The sequence below is a fragment of the Nomascus leucogenys genome, chromosome 18, assembly GCF_006542625.1.
Source record: "Nomascus leucogenys isolate Asia chromosome 18, Asia_NLE_v1, whole genome shotgun sequence".
Classification (NCBI taxonomy): domain Eukaryota; kingdom Metazoa; phylum Chordata; class Mammalia; order Primates; family Hylobatidae; genus Nomascus; species Nomascus leucogenys.
Window position 1 is genome coordinate 49,870,057 of NC_044398.1, and position 13,538 is coordinate 49,883,594.

The 13,538-nt window shown below is 38.1% G+C and overlaps 1 protein-coding gene across 1 annotated transcript in view; it reads left to right on the forward strand.

Moving 5' to 3' along the window:
* Positions 1-13,538, forward strand: part of KIF5B (kinesin family member 5B) — a 48,105-nt gene that overhangs the window by 1,034 nt on the left and 33,533 nt on the right. Inside the window, exon 2 of the mRNA XM_003276004.3 lies at positions 7,327-7,414. Within this exon, the coding sequence (XP_003276052.1) occupies positions 7,327-7,414 (88 nt within the window). The remainder of the gene's footprint in view (positions 1-7,326; positions 7,415-13,538) is intronic.

Consider the following 13,538-nt stretch of genomic DNA (forward strand, 5'->3'; position numbering starts at 1 on the left):
TTAGTCTTATAGAAACATAACCAGTCCTTGAACCGTATTGTTTCCCTCTGGGAGAAGGAAAAAGCACCAAACAGATACAAAAAAAGCACCAAACAGATAACAGATATTATCTATACCTCAAACTTCCACCACTTTTTGAGTGATGAAAGACTTTTCATGTTAACAATTACAAATGGCAAATCGATGATTGTAGAAAGAAATAGTTGAGCTTTTTTTTTTTTTTTTGAATCGGGATGATCAATTTTGTTTAATCTAGCAGACCTAGCCGACTTTGGGTCAGATAAGTGCTCCGAAAGACAAATCGCACTCTTGCTAGGTTTTATGGGATAACAGCGTAGGAAAAAGTATTAATTTTTTGTTTTTATATCAAAGTATTATAAAAACAAGCTTATAAAAAAGATAAAAATTGACCAGTGTTAGATTCATACTTATGCAGTTAAGGTCTGTCTTGAAGAAAATTGATGTTTGGTAATCCCAAGAATAGTGAGATACTGTTTTTTTTTCTAGTTATGAAAAACATAACTAGAGTTGAGTGATCATTGTCAGTGAGACCAGAATGTGAGAGTTTTTTAAGGTCTGATCTCTGGCATTGAAAGGTCTGAGAAAATAGCACTCCTAGTTGAAAGAGATTAAAAATTAATTGTAAAGTATGACATACCAAACAGTGAACTGTGACTAAATTATGTTGCTCTTTGTTGGTAATGCTGTGTAGTACATACAGTGTTACCATGGTATGAAATTTTAATATGTTGATTTTTTCTCTAATGCCATTGTATAGTTAATACTGTATAGGGGCTATTTAATTTGGAAATAGGGCAGAGGTCACAGGAGATAGGACATGGATGATTGAAAGCATTGACACTGAAGACAGACTAAAGTTCTTTAGGGTTTTGATGTGAAAGTTTCTCCAAAGTTCAGCTCCAAAAAAATGAATGTCTTAGCTCCTTGGTAGGCCTTTGGCAAACAAGTCATTAGGCCACTAACAATTGCCAACTATTACTGTGTAAAGACTGTCAGGCCAGTTCTTTGTTAACAAGTCCACTAGAAAAACTCTTGTGTGAATGACATCATAGCCCGGCAGAGGCGGAGTAGTTAAGCCCAGTAATCCTTTTCCTTTGGGATGGTATATTTTACATATAGTCAGGAGGCTTTCAAGGCCTGGATTAGTTGTCAAACTTGGGACTATTAGTTTCTTAAGAGTTTTTGTGATTTACAGTACTCAGCTTCTGCAGTGGTTGGCACATCAAACCTATTTTTCCTTTTACACTTGTTTTAAGAATGTCTTATTTCTTCAGATTTTGTGTTTACACAGATCTGTAGTTATCACTATGATTCTTTTTGTTGGAATGCTAAAATTTAGGATTCATAAAATGTACTAAGATTAGAAGGTAAACTTTGATGAGGCCCAAATATGACATCAACTATGAAGAAAGAACTAAAGGAAAGTGAATAAAGGAAACATACATTTATTCTAGGTTTCCATTGGGAAAAAGTTGCTTATAAGTTCTGTTTCAAAATTTCAGTATTCTATATAAATGATAATATTAGGGATAATGGATAGGTTGTTGGTTTGTGAATCCGTAATGAACAGTTAACCTTTAGGTAAACTGATAAGCGTTTTAGTTGTTTTTTGGTTGGTTGGTTGGTTGTTTTTTTGAGATTTTTTTTTTTTTTTTTTTTGAGTTATTTTTGAGTTTTGCTCTTGTTGCCCAGGCTGGAGTGCAGTGGAGTGATCTTGGCATACTGCAGCCTCCGCCTCCCAGGTTCAAACGATTCTCCTGCCTCAGCCGCCCCAGTAGCTGGGATTACAGGCAGGCGCCACCATGCCCAGCTAATTTTTGTAGTTTTAGTAGAGATGGGGTTTCACCATGTTGGCCAGGGCGGTCTCGAACTCCTGACCTAAGATTATCCACCTGTCTTGGCCTCCCAAAGTGCTGGGATCACAGGCGTGAGCCACCATGCCTGGCCCGTTTTTTTTTTTTTTGTACGTGTAAGCAAAAATACATTACAACTGAATAACATAGCCTTAAAAAATGAAAGGCAACGTGTTTTGGTTCATTGTTTTCAGAAACTAGTTTCTTGCATATAGTAATGACATTAATTACTGAGGTCTCATATTTTTGTTCAATTTTTTAAATGAATTATTTCATTTTGTAAAAGGTTATAAGAGCAGCCAGGAGGAGCGGAATTGGAAAATCTCTGGGTAAAATCTTCTCGGTTTGGTTTTTTCATTTTACTGGTTCCTAATCCTGATTCATAATGAACAGTTTAAGAGAGAATTGCCGCAATGCAGCATTTAAAACTAAATTTTTAAAAACATGATTTAAGAACATTTTGTATACAATCTTCTGTTTAGATCAAAATTGAAAGAATATTTTAGTTTATGATGTTAGAAGCATAATCAGTGCTCATGGAGAAAGTAATTTTTAAGGATTCTGATTTTCTTCTAACTTGAGTTTTTAATACTTTGTCTAAACTTTTTTCCTGCTACTCATGTAATCAGTGATTTTAATATGACACCAGGGCAGGCAAATCTTTCATAGTGTTTCTCTGTATGCTGTACAGCCTTTAATACAGAATTTATTTTTAATTAAGTGCTTGGTTAAGTTCTATAAATGTAACATTGAATGAAATGAATTATTTTATGAAAGTGTTTAAGTGATATAAACTATTTGCTTTAAATTAGGGAACTTGTTACCCGCAAAGCAAGGAGGACAGGGAAACAGTTTATGTCTTTGAAATGAGCTTGCTGAAAACACTAGAAAAAAATCAGTAGAAAAAATTAGGAGCTTGCTAAAAAGACCAGGAAGAAAAATCAATAAAAAAATTACATCTATCTATTTATGAATCATGAAAGTAGAATATGGTTATTTGCATCATTAAGTATCTTTACAAATCATTATTCCTTATATGGTACACCCTAAAGGCTGCCAAAAACAAGCTGTGGTAGTTCCGAGAAATTAGAAGAGAATAAAACTAATTAGATGATCTTGCCCAGTTCCTTGCCTAACCAAAACAAGATTCTCCCTTTTCAAGTGGATGATTTGGTGTTTGAACCTTCTTGATTACCTTAAGAGGGAAAAATGAAGGAGAGGAGGGAACCATCATCACATACCTTTACAGTTGTGGAATGTTAGCCCACTATAGTGTCTAACTAAGGAAAATTTAATATAATACACTCCCAAGTGATCTGAAATGATCCGCTATTCAGAATTCCAGAGAGAGACATATCCCTGCCAGAAGGGTGTCCTTCATAACCAAATTTGGTCTTCAGCCTGGTCGGTGCATACTCAAACAGGAATCACTTCCCTTAAGAAACCTAAGGTATGCAGTTGAGATCAACTTATTCCTTTTTGGTTTGTCCCCTTAAAGCATCAGTCGGATGTGAATGCATCTTGTGACTTGGAGTTATTAGTAAAATTGAAATCTGAAACTTGGAAGATCTTTGAAGATATATGGGATTAAAAGCTGCATAATGTACATTTCGAGGCTAAAAACCAGGTTTGAAAAATACAGATGCCAAGATGAGTTTTTCTTTAATTTATTTGAAAAATAGAGATATGCCTTAATTATAGACCATTAGAAATAATTTTTATGTTTCACAAAGTCTTGATTTTCATTCCAGGAAGCCAGAGTCAGTCAGTAATTTATGGCTAGATATTTAATTAAAACATTTGCCTGGCCGGGTGCGGTGGCTCACGCTTGTAATCCCAGCACTTTGGGAGGCCGAGGTGGGCGGATCACGAGGTCGGGAGATCGAGACCATGGTGAGACCACGGTGAAACCCCGTCTCTACTAAAAATACAAAAAATGGGGGAGGGGGGAGGGACAGCATTAGGAGATATACCTAATGCTACATGACGAGTTAATGGGTGCAGGAAATCAACATGGCACATGGATACATACGTAACAAACCTGCACATTGTACACATGTACCCTAAAACCTAAAGTATAATAAAAAAAAAAAATACAAAAAAATTAGCCGGGCGTGGTGGCTGGCGCCTGTAGTCCCAGCTACTCAGAGAGGCTGAGGCAGGAGAATGGCGTGAACCCGGGAGGCGGAGCTTGCAGTGAGCCGAGACTGCGCCACTGCACTCCAGCCTGGGCGACAGAGCGAGCCTCCGTCTCAAAAAAAAAAAACAAAACATTTGCCTTACTTAGTATTACAAAATCATAATTTGGTTTTGCAATCAAGATAAGAAGACTGTTTTGTCAACTTAATGCTAAGCACTTAATTTTTATTTAACAATAACTTCTAGAAAGATAATCACTCCAGTCTCAATTATTTTTGTTGGTGTGTTACCTTTTAATAGTTGCCATTTATATTATTTTAGTAAGGTTGTAGTGGTAGTTTATATGTTTGCTTTGAGTTGATAACTAGAGTAAGCAGCTTCATAAAGTACTTCTGAAGACAGGCTTCACTATTAAAACTGTTTACTATTATGAAGCTGTTTACATTATTTCTGGCATATCTCTTGGTAAATGGTTTAGGAGCACTATTTTCTGTTGATGTAAAAATTGAGGCCAGGCATGGTGGATCATGCCAGTAATCCCAGCACTTTGGGAGGCTGAAGCAGGTGGATCACTGGAGGTCAGGAGTTTGAGACCAGCCTGGCTAACATGGCAAAACCTCATCTCTACTAAAAATTCAAAAATTAGCCAGGCATGGTGGCACATGCCTGTGGTCCCAGCTACTCAGGAGTATATTTGTAGATACATATAAAATTCTCTTGACATTACTTGATCGCTTACATTAGATCCAAGTATATAACTTATTTTAGTATTCAAGTTTTTACCTGGCCTTATCCTCTATTACTCTTTGAACCCTACAGTCTGTACTAATTATTTCTAAAATTGTGTTACTCATCTACAATATCTCGTATCTTTATAGTCACTAAATGAATGTCTGCTGGATAAATGAGGGAAAATTACTTTCTTTTTGCATAGAAAAACTATTAGTATGGTTCATTTTTGGGTGGCGATTGTTATTTTGATTGTACTTAACATTTGTTTTCAGAATTGTTCACCATGAATATATCTTGTGTCAGCAGTAAAATAATAGATTTCTTTTAGCCACACCTGTAGAATTGAATGTTAATTGTTTCAGCATCTGAGAAAAGGATACGTTCACATGTGTCATAACTAAAGAATAATCAGACATCGATGCCTATTTTAAATTGATGCCAAAGTGAAATCAGCTTCTTATATCTGTCAGTAATGCTTTCAGCTTTAGGGGGAAAACAAACAGCTAATAGTGGCTTAAATAAATAAGAGGATGTTTTTCTCACATAACAAAAAGCCTGGGTATAGGCCCTTCATGGTTCCTCACTCTGTTATACTTTGTCATCCTTAGCTGTTGCTTTTCATCATCCTGTTTGTCATATTTGCAAGATGGATGCTACAGCTCCAGGCATTCATTCCAGGAAGGAGAAAGGGCAGTTTTAGCTGAGATGGTCCTTTTTATCAGGATAACAACACCCTTCTCAGAGACCTCAAACAGACAGCCACTTCATATTCAGAGCTTGGTCATGTGACTACTAGTTGCAGGGAGACTAGGCTAACAGGTATTTGGCTTTCCAGCCTATTTATTGGGAGGTAGCAAGGGAAAGCGGAATTGGAAATGGCTTTAGGAGTGTCTGGTTCATTGTTACTTTTATTTCAGACTTTGAGGTGGGGATGTGGAGGATAGTAGGTCTTTTTCAGCTAAGACTTAGGAAGTATTTTCTAATGTTAAGGGCTTTTTCTGGGGTCATGATTGTTTTGTGTTTTAGGGCCCAGCTTCCTTCCTTTCCTTTAGAAGAAACTAGAGAACAGGCAGATACTTGCAAATACCTAGAACCCCTTGCCTCTTATTTTTGGATACCTACTCTTTCTCCTAGATTATTAAATTGTTCCTGCAAGCATTTAAACTTCCTCAGGTCTTACAAGTCTTAAAAAAAAAATGACTTTTTTAGACATACAGCAGATTTTCTGCACCACTTGGTTACCTCCCATTCTTTTCAATCCATTCCAATCTGACCTTTGTCATTGAGTACTTTTTAGTTTTGTCTTGGCCTCACAACTGTATTTGACATAATCACTCCCTCCTTGAAAATTATTTTTTTTTGACTTGCGTGGACACCACTGATTTTTTTTTTTGTTCAATACCCCTGGCTCCTTCTCAGACTGTATTAGTGGTTCTCTGAGAGTGGTCCATGGAGTCACCAATATCATTTCTGGGGTCCAGAAGATCAAAGCTGTTTTCAGAATAAGATGATGTCTTTTTAACTGTTTTGATATTTGCATTTGATCCTTGCTCCTTGTGCCTCAACTTAACAACTTCCGTTGGTTTCTTGAATGCTACTCTGTTCTTTCTGCCTTAGGATCTTTAAGCATCCTCCCAATGCCTAGACTACTTTCCTACATGAAACCTTTTTCACCCTTCATGACTAATACTGGAGAGAGTGATGATGAGTTAGTTGCCGCTTATTCTTCAGTTCTTAAATATTCTTTCTCCAAGGGTGTTTCCCTGATACTCTGCTTTCCTGTAGACTTAGGTTCTCCTCCTGTATTCTCTCATTGCACTTTCATAGCACTCAATTGCATGAGTCAGAATTCTGGTCACTTAATTGTTTAATGTCTGCCCCACTATTATTTATGCTCCACTAAAGCAGAGAGGGAATCTGTCTTGGTTATCATTCTAGCATGTCATCTCACATTCCATAAGTATTTGTTAAATGAAAGAATGGTTGAAAAGCTGTTGCAGGACAGGCATGGTGGTTCACACCTGTAATCCCAGCACTTGGGGAGGCTGAGGCAGGAGGATCTCTTGAGCCTAGAAGTTCAAGACCAGCCTGGGCAACATAGCATGGTGGCACATGCCCCTAGTCCCAGCTGCTCAGGAGGCTAAGGTGGGAGGATTGCTCGAGCCCAGGAGGTTGAGGCTGCAGTAAGCAGTGATTGTGCCACTGCACTCCAGCCTGGGTGACAGAACCGAGACCCTGTCTCAAAAATAAATAGGTATTTAAAAAAATAAAAATCACTCAGCAATATTTGGCTGCCATAGTAGTGCTAATTATAATTACTGGGAATTATAATTGTAATCACTGGGCCCTGGGATTGCAGCAAAGACTAAAGACCATTCTTGTTTTCCTGGAGTTTATTCTAATGGGTTTGTACATGGTGATCCCTAAGATCCCTTCCACTTCAAAGATTCAATGATATCAAATTATGCATACTAGGTATACTATTTTGAAGATTAAATATATTATATGATGGCATCTGTAATGGTTAGAAATGTCCATTTACCTTTAATTTGTATAGTTGAAACACTTTTTTGTTTTTCAGTCCAAGCCTTATGCATTTGATCGGGTGTTCCAGTCAAGCACATCTCAAGAGCAAGTATATAATGACTGTGCAAAGAAGATTGTTAAAGGTAAATATATTTAACCTGCTGAGTTGTCTCAGCAATAAGTAAATAAGTTTGTGATCTTTTCTACTATTCAGCTTTCTTTTTTCATTTTAATGCCCCTTTCTTCTAAGTTAATTGCAGAAGAAAGTTGTTTAAATAATAAAAAGGTCAAATACAATTAGTAAATATTCTATTGCTCAAATTCCATGATCTAATTATATACAGTACCTAATTAAGGGTATTATGAGAACTATGTTACACACTTACTAAGAGATGCATTTGTATTAGATATTCCCAGGAGAGTTTCCAAGGTGGCAGTTCTAGAAAGAGAACAGTATGAGAATGAAAACAAAATGGCTAGACATATTTCTAAAAAGTAGTGGAAAATGGCAGTCTATCATTCTTCCATTCCATTGTTATTCCTTCCCCAAAGACTTACCTATCCCTTGAGAATTTAACAAGGGTTGCCAAGAGTGAGAAAAGTATGTACATTCCAGTTAATACTATAACTTATACAAGAATATTTATAATTTTATATATTCTAAAACCATTGAATTTTAAAGCTGAGAGAGTGCTCATTTTTATCTGGACTTACTTCCAGTTACTGTAGAAATCTGTTTAATCAAAGGGATGGCTGTTACTTTGTGATATGATTTATTTCATTTTTTGACAGCTGTAGTTGTTACAAAGTGCTTCTTAGATTGAGGCAAAATCTGTGTTGTGGCATTCACCACATTAAAGGATTTGGGATTCAGTATAAAAGTAGGTGGATTAGGATAGCATAGGAGCACAGATGTTCATCCTAGTAACAGGAGATAAAGTGGAGTTTTAGAAGGTTTATAGATGAGGTGAGGGAGGGAAAATGTGGATGTACTCATTATATCAATTCCATATTGTCTAATACAGGGAGCAAAGTCATCATGGAGATGAGGAAGGGGGAAGAGGTTCTAGGAAAAGGCATGAAATGGATGGATTCAGGCAGTGTGAGAGTATTGCCAGGCAGTATTAAGGGCCCACTCAAGGTTAGCTGCTGGAAGAGTTGAATTTTTGCCCATTTGGAGTTTTGCTAGGTGAGTACAAAAGAGGGAAGTGGGGGACAAGAGAATTGAGGATATTGTCAAAGGAGTGATTAGAATGGTGGACCATGGGATCTAAGGTGGTTAAGTTACAGGAAGAAGGATATGAGGGAGGCTGAAGGGCAGTGAAAAAAGGTGGTAACATTAGTGGGTTGTAGATCTCAGTGGGGTCAAAGATTTGTTGGAATCAGGGTACTGGATGGGGTAATAGAAGGTGAATACAGACAGTCCCTGACTTAGAACAACTTAAAATTGTTCGACTTTATGATGGTGCAAAAGCAATACACATTCAATAGAAATATTCAATAGAAATATTTCTAGTACCTGTACAACCATTCCGTTTTTTTTTTTTTTGAGACGGAGTCTTGCTCTGTCGCCCAGGCTGGAGTGCAGTGGCGCAATCTCGGTTCACTGCAAGCTCCGCCTCCTGGGTTCACGCCATTCTCCTGCCTCAGCCTCTCCGAGTAGCTGGAACTACAGGCGCCAGCCACCACGCCCGGCTAATTTTTTGTATTTTTAGTAGAGATGGGGTTTCACCGTGGTCTCGATCTCCTGACCTCGTGATCCGCCCGCCTTGGCCTCCCAAAGTGCTGGGATTACAAGCGTGAGCCACCGCGCCCGGCCAACCATTCCGTTTTCCACTTTCAGTATAGTATTCAATAAATTATATGAAATATTTAACACTTTATTACAAAGTAGGCTTTGTGTTAGATGGTTTTGCTGAACTGTAGGTCAGTGTACGTGTTCTGAGCACATTTAAAGTAGGCTAGGCTAAGCCATGGTGTTTGGTAGGTTAGATGTGTTTGATGCATTTTCAGCTTAGGGTATTTTCAACTTACAGAACATTTATCAGGAAGTAACCCCGTTGTAAGTTGAGTAGTGTCTCTACTTGAAATTGAGATTATGGAAGCAACACAGTTAGTAATGAAAAGGTAAACGTGTTGTCATGGAGTTGACTTCTGAGGTAGTAAAGAAAGGGTAAGGCCAGACATGGTGGGTCACACCTGTAATTCCAGCACTTTGGGAGGCTGAGGTGGGAGGATTGCTTGAGGCCAGGAGTTTGAGACCAGCCTGGGCAACAGCGAGACCGCATCTCTGTTTTTAAAATAAAAATGAAGAAAGAATAAGATCGCAGAAAATTTGGTCAAGGAGCTGAGAGGCAGGGTATTTTAGTGGGATTATCTGCTACAGACTTTGAAACCACCAGTACTGTTTTATTACAACAGTAATGGTATTGGTGAGAGAGAGTGAACTGGGTACTGAAATCTTCATAAAACGAAGGGGAATTAACACTTGTAATTGTGTAAATGACTGCAACAAAGAGGAACAGGGTCATCATGTTGTAAGCGTCATGTGGTTTTCCAGAGGGATCTATCATAGAACACAATTTTATTACATTCTTTGATTGAGACATACTTCTGTCTCATCAGTACATTAGCTTTCTAACTAATAGAAAGTTACTGATTCATGAATTCATGGGCAATTTGAATATACAGGTCTTTTTTGTATCTCTTGCCGCCAGCTTTAAGCCCCATTCCATACTTTCACTTTGGAGAGCAAACCTTTAAAGTGCAGATTCCATTTTGTTCATTTTAGCTCTTAATCATATTTTGAGTTTTATTTTTATAATTATCTTACCGGGGATCTAGTAAGTTGGCTGTCAGCACATTTGATAAGTCTATTAAAGTGTCAAAGGCTTTGAAGTTTGAAAAATATGATTCTAAATCATTTATAAAGTGCTTAATGGGTCATGGTCCCTAGGTTAATCTTCTAAAATGAATAAGGTTGTTGGCAGTTATTTCAATCACGCTGTTTGGGTATTCAGCCGACTTCAGAGCCTCTTACCTATACAATTGGCTAGTCCTTAGTTTGTCAACATACTCACAAGAAAATGATGAAAAACTTGAATCCTTTTATCAAGTGATGGTGCATGACTCTAGTATTTGCCCAAGGTAGCAGTTGAATAACAATATCCAAACAGGAAATGAGGTTAGTTCAACTATAGTCTTTACTTAACACAATTTTGGCATACTTATTTCCATAATCTATCCCTTTTCTCATTTTGAAAATGTAAATAACATTAGTATCTTTTATTACCTTTGTTCTCTTTGGCTTTTAAAACTAACCTACAGTAGCTGTGAGATTTTTATCCCTGGAATGTAATCCTCCTTAGTAACTAGAAACTTGGGCTCATTTGAAGCCATTCTTTTGCTATCATACTATCCACATCAACCTTAAAGTCTCTGTCAACAATGTTTATTCTGTTGTTCTGTTTTGAGGATCATATTTGTGGAAGATGGTAGTAAATAGAAGTACCTCTGTTTTAATATCATCACTTAATATTTTATGGTCTTTCCTAAGCAATGCAGGTTCATTCATTCATTATCTTTTTTCTGAATATGACTTTAAAAGTTCTTTTTAGGGCCATAGTTTTTATTTTGTTTTGGTCTTAAAGTTACTTATCCTGGACTTTTATCTTTCTCATGCTCTTCTTGTGAGTTCTGTCTCTCTTGTATATCCTTAGTTACATAGTCTCTTAATAATAGGCTCATACTCAGGGTTTTTCGAAATCTGTTGTTTTTTAAGTGGTACCTAATCTTAAGGAAAAGAAAAAGATGAAGTCTGTTTTCCTGACGTTTAGGATACATGCATCTATTACTTTTGTTCTGTTTTATTACTATTTGCAGTTCCAAGATGAAATCGTTTGCTTCCTGAAATTTCTTTTCTCAAAATTTCAGTCCCTTCTTCATCCTGCTTTACTGTTTGGAACTGCGTTCAGGATAATAGTTCCCTTCTGTGTAATATGGTAAGAGTATAATCTTTGGAATCAGACAGTCATAGATTGAATTCTAGGCTCTGCCACTTTCTTGCTGTGTGACTTTTAGCAAGTTACCTAACCTTTCCAAGTCTCCATTTCTTCTTGTGCAAAATAGGTACTAGGAGTTGTTAAGCACAATACAGCTATCAACTGCTAATTGTGTCCTCTGCCGTCTTCTTTTTTTTTTTTTTAATTGAGACGGAGTTTCGCTCTTGTTGTCCAGGCTGGACTGCAGTGGCGTCATCTTGGCTCACTGCAACCTACCTCCGCCTCCCGGGTTCAAGCAGTTCTCCTGTCTCAGCCTCCTGAGTGGCTGGGATTACAGGCATGCGCCACCACGCCCTGCTAATTTTTGTGTTATAGTAGAGATGGGGTTTCTCCATGTTGGTCAGGCTGGTCTTGAACTGCCAACCTCAGGTGATCCGCCCACCTTGGCCTCCCAAAGTGCTGGGATCACAGGCGTGAGCCACCATGCCCAGCATGTGTCCTCTGTCTTCTTAGAGGACATTATTAATTCAATCAGTCGTGTTTGGGATAAACTCATAGTCTCAGCTATTTCTACTGTACAAAATTAGACTTCCAGCAAGTGTTAGAATACAAAGTTTCTATCATAATCTCTTCTTCTATGCAGCCTTTGTAATTTATGTCAGTATCACCTGGCCATGATTTCCTTTTATCTTTACCCAAGTGCTGTGTACCATTTTGGAGGAGACTGTATGTGGTAGCTGGTGGGACTTGTCCTGGACAAGGATTTCAATGTGGTAAAGTTACCAATAAATACACGTATTTAAGGAGAAAGATGGCATAGGGGTAGGTGGTGGGTACCTAGGGAGGTGTGAGGACAGGAAAGCAGTTAAATACATGGTAGGTTGTACTTGGGACAATCATTGTTAAACAGATTGGATGAGAAGCCATGGTTAGAAATTGTTGGTAGGCAAAGATCAGCAGAGTGATGGGCCAGCTGGGATTTCTTTTGAGATAGGGATTTGATGAGCAAGTTGCCAGTAATGACCTGAAAGCAGGTAGTACTCTCTGGGTACTCCGACAAGTTCATTGAGAATGCACTGGCTCATAATTATCTGGACAAGTTTATAACTTGATTTTACGTAGGGCTATTACCATTCCCTATTTGTAGATTTGTTAGATACAATTGTTTCTTTTGAATAAGGTTTATCCACTTGTATTCTCTTGAATTCTGAGTCTGAGTGATTTGTTTCCCTTGTGTTAAGTAGCTATTTATTCAGTGCCCACTATAAGCATCTCATCAGGTCTTTGTAGATTTCCTGTTTTTTCCACCATGGCTTCCTGACCTAAACTTTCTGCCGCTGTATTCACCTTTGATTTTTCCAGATGTAGCCTGCCTTGTATTTATTTTGGTTCCTCTGCTCCTTGAGTATATAGTGCAGTGGTTAAGAGCAGGTCTCTGGAGCCAAGTCTATTTGCACTTGCGTCTCAGCTTCATCTTACTAGCTCTGGAGTTACAGGCAAGTTATTTAACCTCTCTGTGTCTCAGTTTTCTCATCTGTAAAATGGGACTAATAATAGTACAGTGCAGACTGGGCGCGGTGGCTCACACCTGTAATCCTAGCACTTTGGGAGGCGGAAGTGGGCGAATCTCCTGAGGTCAGGAGTTGAAGACCAGCCTGGCCAACGTGGTGAAACCCCGTCTCTACTAAAAATACAAAAATTAGCCGGGCGTGGTAGCACACGCCTGTAATCCCAGCTACTTGGGAGGCTGAGGCATGAGAATTGCTTGAACCTGGGAGGCGGAGGTTGCGGTGAGCCGAGGTTGTGCCACTGCACTCCAGCCTGAGTGACAGAGCAAGACTCTGTCTCAAAAACAAAAAGCAAATAGTACAGTGTATGGGGTTTTGTGATGATTAAATACAGTAATATATAAAAAATGGTTAGAACCTGAGTCATTGTAAGCTCTCAGATGTTAACAGTAACTTTATATGATGACTTCTAATTCTCAGAGCTTTTCCCTAAGTAGTCATTTTGCTGGGGAGGCTGAAGTTCGGGGAGATACAAAGCGACTTTCTAAAACGTGATGGGCTGTTAATCTCACTAGCTAAATATGTTTTTTTCTGTTGATAAAGTATGAAAGAAGTAATACTTGTTCAGAGTTCTCCACCTCTGTTTCTCACAGGAATGACAAAAGTATATTTAAAAGGGTGAGGGAGGCTTTAGAAAGATCCTGTACATTGGTGATGGTAATAAATATTCAGCAAGCATTTGCGTTCCTCTGGAGTGC